This window comes from Pholis gunnellus (assembly GCF_910591455.1).
Source record: "Pholis gunnellus genome assembly, chromosome: 11".
Lineage (NCBI taxonomy): Eukaryota > Metazoa > Chordata > Actinopteri > Perciformes > Pholidae > Pholis > Pholis gunnellus.
The window spans coordinates 9789784-9796348 of NC_136538.1; the positions used below are offsets into that span (position 1 = coordinate 9789784).

Sequence of the window (6565 nt, forward strand, 5' to 3'; positions counted from 1 at the left end):
AATTGAAATTCTGAGCTTTTTGCTTTGTCTTGATCAGTTCTGGATATTAGAGGAAGAGGACGCTACCCTAGCACCCAGACTGTGTTGTTATTACCTGAGCGAGGGGAAAGAATGAGCGTCTGGAATACGGCCATGTTTCAGTGAGCTCCTGCTGCATGCTATGCTTGCGCGTATAAAAAGGCAGACACGATGGAGGCTCTTTTCAGACACAAGTCGCAACATCAGGCACATTCCACATGTTCCGCCATCAGCTTTAATATCCGTAACGTGATCGTGTGGCAAAGTGGTAATGCGTGGCATGACATTTCATGTGTATGCATAATTTGTTTACGCCATACACCTGACTCTCAAACATGTGGCACGTCGTCTACTTGTTTCCTTTCAATTTGTTCCATTACAGTTATAATTTGAATCTGGTGGTTAATCTCTTGGTCTCGTGGTTTTGTCCGCCTGTCGGTTATGATAACTTTGTACTGCTCATACCCAGGAGCACATGACATCACTACAACAGCAGGACGAGACACGCAAATGTTCAGACAGGTTATACACGAGCCATGGTGAACCAAAATATCTCAACAAATTACTAATTGAAGGTCAAATCAAAAGTGGGCGTACGGACAATAACAATCCGATATTGCACATAAAACTATAATATCATTATTACTGATCAGAGCGAATTCTCTTATAGATCCAAATTGTGAATAACTAGAATTATCTTTTTAATAGTTTTGCGTACAAAAAAGAATGTATTTGGCCCCTTGGAGAGTTCTATGCCTCAGATCAAAAAGAGATTGTTGTTGCTTCATCCTTCCTGCTTTACAACAGTCCCTAAATCTCCATGGAGTCTCAGGGAGAAGAAATTTCATTCCAAAATGTTGCAAAAGATTAAAATCAGTTGTGTGCTGGAGAAGCAGTGTAATGTATTTTCTCCATAGATAGCAGCCTTTAACACCAAATTGCCAGTGAAGCAAAGGGAGCATGCTTGAGCTTTCTTCATGCTTTAAGAGCCTTTGCATACTTACATACACGTGTATCCAAACCTACAGTTACAACCAAGGAACCTGCGTTTCTGTACGGAATTAAATTACCCTGACCGCAGACTTGTTAGTGTAAAGATACAGAAGGCTTCTCTACTCGTTCTTCTCTCATGTGCCTAAGCAGTTGTATTTGTATACATCATTGCTGGACTGCCTGGGGAGAGTAGTTATTTTTATGGTGTGCTTTGTTTGGATGGTTGTTTTTGCAAAAGGGGAAGTGGCAAGGTTTGCTCAGGGAGTGACGAAGAAAGAGTTGTGTGACTACAGAAGGGGGATAGAGGGGGAGAAGGATGTGTGTGTGTGTGGGGGGGTGGGTGTCTCAGGCTGCCTTAAAGGGTTGGCAGTCTAATTAATTTTGCATGTGTCGCTCTCCCTTCTCGCATTTGTTTTGTTCTTTTTTGAAGAATAACTTTAGGAAGGCGCTGAATTTCCAGGCATGAGAGACTGTTAAACATCACGACACACGTTTATGTGAGGCCATGAGTATGAAGTTGCTCTTGAATTCCTGGACTGGATTTGGGATGATTTCCTTTTTTTTTTTTTTTTTTACAGAAAGTGATTTAGTTTAAAAGAAGATTACTTTTACCTTTTTTTATCCGCACATTTAATCAACTACATCTGCATGCATGAATTGACATTCAAGATGAGTAACATGTCTGTATCTATATGTGCTCCACATTGCAGATGTCCCTGAGATAAGCAACACTGGCACCAGCAATGGAGGTGAGTAGAGATCATGGTTTTTTTTCCCCCCCATGAACTATCCGGTGTGGGCACTGTGACGCATCACTGCCTCTTAACAGACACCTCCCTGCTGTCTGCTCTCCACGTCCCTTTCTCCATTGCTTGCTTTCATGCCTCTTCTACTCGGGTGAACATTTCTGTCAACACCTGCCTACATTCATGCAATATCACGGTGCATGTTAGGGTTCTAGATATATGTCGGATGCACTTACATTTTAGTGGTAGAATCTCCAGCCAGCATCAGAAGACCTGTTTAGGTTTAAAAAACATGACTATTAGTTTCAATTCAAAACGTTCCTGTTAGCTACATCGTAACTGTAAATCCACTCGGCTTGATTCACAAGCTTGGCAAGCAGGGAGATTATTTTAAGGTAAGTTGATTGCTTTTCTGCACAGGAAGAAGGGCAACACAGATTGCCTGATTATCATAGCCACTTCTCACATGTTCCCTCTTCCCCTCTCTATTCTTCTCATTTCTTTCCCCTGCTCTTATCTAGAGGAGATGAAAGATCCCGTCGAGAGCTCAGAAGAACCTGATTCTATTCTAACTGACAGCATTCAGTCCAAAGGTAAGGGCGTGGGAGAAGCACTCGCACTCTCGCTCACTGGCTCGCTCTTATCGCGCACACAATCTCTATTTATAAGCGGATTCTTATTAGTGGCCACAGCTGCTGAATTATAATTCACTTCATCCGGAGAATCCTCAGCGCTGTGCAGCTGAGTCTTACCCAGCTTCACCCTCCTTGTCTCCATTTTCCCCTCCGTCTGTCTCCATCTTTTTCTCTCTTTAGGGGCTGTACTGTGGGATATTTTGGTATAAACGTGTCAGCATGTCTTTGGAGATTGAGTGTGATGAATTGCCTCCAAACTCAACTATCAGACATTTAATAAATCAAGTGTGCAATGCATATTATTTCAACATTCAGCCAACACAGACTGTAGGAGCAATAATCATGCCAATAAATCATATTTGATAAGGATACCTCACTGTTGATATTCTCAGGTCTCTGTTGAGATTTAGGTTAATAAGACTGCATGAAATTTGACTGGACATATGTAGACAGTGCTGTGACTTTCTATGTCTGCCTTTGTTCCGCGTGGGGCTCTTTAGAGTTATTGAGTCAAAGGATGGGATTCTGATTTGGGCATCTTAGTTTCCAGGTAGAAAAAAAGATCATTAAGCAACTGTTGTGAACAGATTGTCAGGGTTGAATAAATAGGACAGGCTAGCAGCATATGAAATAACTTGGCATAGGCAAACGGGTTTGTGTATAAGGGAGAGAGCTTAAACAATGCCAGACAAAGCGCCAGAGAAGAAAAAGCCCGTCGTCGAACAAGCGTGTGGATCAGGTGGGATGGTGTATGATGGAGCCGGGTAGAGAATAGTTTCCAGCTAGAATTAGCCATAGTGCATTATCAAAACACATGACACTGGGCAATCACAACAGACTGCACTGTTTTCTGAACAAAGATAGCAGGTTGTTTTATTTCTACTATAGATTCAGAACAGAGAAAATGGATCAGCCTCAGTGTCCATCTGTCTGTCACACAAAATAATAATGTACGTCACTGGTGCGTTGGCTTTTGTAGATCGATGCAATGTGCATGTTCTGGTTCCTGTTTCTTATTTACTAAGATGCAAATGCTGTCTGATGGCAAAGTAAAGCAGTGAAACAATTCTAAATATAGCATACACTCGATCGCCGCTTTACCTCGCCGTCAGAAGGAGAACAGTTATAACCAGCAGACTCCATTGACCAAAACATGAATCTTACCTTGCAGAACACATACAAATACATACAAGCCCACATCAAAAAGTCTGAACTAACCCTTCCAGTTAATTCTAAAATTAGCACAGCTAATGTTGACTCAGCTAGTCCTAGTGCTCATATTATTGATAACGTTATTGATTAGCTCAAAGTTATCACCATTTCCTGTGGATCCGGTTAAACGGTTATGACCCTTTACTTTGCTAACAGCTGAGTGTCCGTTTCCTTTAAAGAAAAACTGAAGAGACACTCTTTCAGATGTTAAACCATTACATATGACAAATAAAACCAGCAAAGCCTTACAATTGAGAAACTAGAAATTAGGAATATTTGGCAGTTTTGCTTGAAAGATAGTTTAAGTAATTATCAAAATAATTGCAGATTAATTTTAATTATTTCCGTTGATAATAATGTTGATCATTTCCGCTCAAGTTCCATTCCCCCCTTTCATTTTGTGGTGTGCAATTATTTCAGCCTAGCAGAGGTTGTTAATAGAAGTCTCGCAGGTTTCGCAGTCGTCTCCTCTGCTGAAATCAGAGAACATCCAGCAATAAACAGTAATATTAAAGAAGACACAGCATTGTGTACTAAAGGTAAGAGCCAGAAAGCCATGCAACATCTGAATTCAGACTATGTGCTGTACTTATTTTCCATCCAGACACTGTTGAGAAGAAAGAATGACCAGCTGAGGGAAGGACAATCAACCTCATCTCACAGCCAGCAAAACTGTGCGAAGGCCAACCACACTGGTGTCAGACTGGCCCATGTCAGTATGGGCTCTGACACTGGCCCAGGACAACCAATCACAAGATGCTCACATCCCCACCTTTATTTAGCCTATTCCCTCTTTGTTAAGAAACTACTCATCCCTAAAGTATGTACTGTATGTATATGGATGTATGTATGTGCAAAAATGTACTATATGACTTCAACATATCAACCAGAATGAGATGAGCCATACCTCACTGTGCGTTACAGCCATATATTGTGCCAGCAGAGTGCGATGAGATAAACCAGGTTCAAGTCTCTTAATTTGATCTATGCCCACTGTGAGAGCGCGGTAAAGCTGTCAGTCAATCAACCATCCTTCTGTTCTGACAAAGCCACAGTCTTGATGACATTTAAATTACCTGACAACACACTGACACCTGCCATGTCTCCTCACACACTACTGCAGCTCCAGCTCCATTGTTTAGTCAAATCAGTGAATACGCTCTTGATTCAGACCACAGTCTGTCGCTCCCCGGCCTTTTATCTATGAACATCACTGATCACATCTGATCTCTGCCGCCGCTGTAACCGCAGCTTAACTTCGTTTCACCAAGGAACTGTTCATCAAGGCCCACGTACGCTAAAGAGGATATGGGTGTCTTTTAACAAATCAATTAGTTCTTGTCCCCCTTTTTCTTTGCCGTTTTTAAATGCATGCCAGATGATTGCTTTGAACTTCATCAACATAAACAGGAATTACAGTCCTCTTCGCTTTCGCTTGTCTCCTTACCAGATTGTCTAACTATATTGAAGGAATCTGCCTTATTTCATATCAAACTATAAAATCCCAATCACAAGGAGGTGGTCCAAGTATGAATTCTTGGTTTTGATTGCTTGCAGATGATTTGTAATTTTGAGTACAACATGTACTGTTGTTAATGGTTTCTTGTTTTCTCCTCATTTGATTTTAAAACATGGTTTGGGTTTCTTTGGTTTCTGTTAAATGTTGTGAATGATGTATTATTTTCATTGGTGCCATACTAAAAATCAGATTAATTACAGTTCTATGAAATGATGCCTTCATACTTTGATGTTTGCTTTGCTAAGCTATAACAGAAACAACTAATAAAATGTAAAGGTGGAAGCCATGTCTCAGCTCTTAATGTGTCTTGTTTTTACCTCTGTCATTATAGTAGCTATTTAATTTATTTCTACACACAGTTGGTATAGTTGATTTCCCCTCAGTTACGTGTGAAATTGATCAACTGTAACGGAGCGATCAGTCGTGTGTCTGGTGGACAGAAACAATTAGTCTTTCCTCTGATCTCTAGCACGCTGCCTCTCTGGCCCTCGGGCTCTGTCCTGTATCAAATGAGAGGAGGCAGACCTCCTCACCCCAGAGCCCTCCCCCTGTCTGGGAAACTCACTAATGGCCAGAGACCTCACAGGGAGTTTGTTATCAAAGACTTATCAGCTCTCCAGAGCAGAACATCTTCATCAAGCACCTGTCTTATCTGGACAGATCATGTTAGTTTAATCTGTGGTAAATGTTTACTTAAGTGTTTAATACCTAAAGTCACGCTTCATGGTTTAAACTGCCACATGTCACAAAAACTACTGTATATAATTTAACAGTTATTAAGACATTAAAGCCAATGTATAGAACTTGAAAAGTGGCACCTTCTGCTCTAGTTCCCACGAGGTTTGTCTCATCATTCAACAAACTAAATTGGAATAATCAGAATAGAGCTGGAAACCTGAGGACGAGCCAAGATTAAGACTGGACAATACTGTAAACCCCACAGAGAGCTAAAGGTGAGATAACTTCATCAGGGGGAGGTCAACTTTAGGTGAGCACAAACAATATAGCAGCAAACAACTATTTTCTATGTAAAGATATACAAATGAACTGAATTGGAACAGACTTGGTCCAATCAGTCTTCACTCCCACATCATATTTATTATGGGTTCAACAATCAAGTAATGCGTGTCCCCACAGTCACTTCTGAGCGTGCTCTAGGGCAGGTCAAGGGGTGAAGTTTGCACAGTTAATTAACCATTTACAATTAAAAGGGCACACCAGCAATTTAGCGTTGCACTCCTTTAACATTGTGAGAATCACAATGGACGGTTACAAAAATATTTTAAAAAACGATGCAGCAGAACCATCGTGTTTTTTATTCCAAGCATGCTCATTCTTTGTCAAACGCTGGTGCCTATATTCCCCAGTATCCACCATGCAACTCAAGCGCTGACAGCTAAGGGCAGAGATTCAGGTGTGTCAAGCTGGTAGTGGCTAATGCA

General features: G+C 41.1%; 1 protein-coding gene across 3 annotated transcripts in view; it reads left to right on the top strand.

Annotated features, from left to right (window-relative positions):
* Positions 1–5405, top strand: part of macrod2 (mono-ADP ribosylhydrolase 2) — a 372886-nt gene extending 367481 nt beyond the window's left edge. For all 3 annotated transcript variants that reach the window (XM_079168947.1, XM_079168948.1, XM_079168949.1), the window contains exons 16-18: positions 1722–1760; positions 2279–2350; positions 4209–5405. In XM_079168947.1, coding sequence (XP_079025073.1) covers positions 1722–1760; positions 2279–2350; positions 4209–4231 — 134 coding nt within the window. In that variant the 3' untranslated portion in view covers positions 4232–5405. The remainder of the gene's footprint in view (positions 1–1721; positions 1761–2278; positions 2351–4208) is intronic.
* The last annotated feature ends 1160 nt before the right edge of the window (positions 5406–6565 follow it).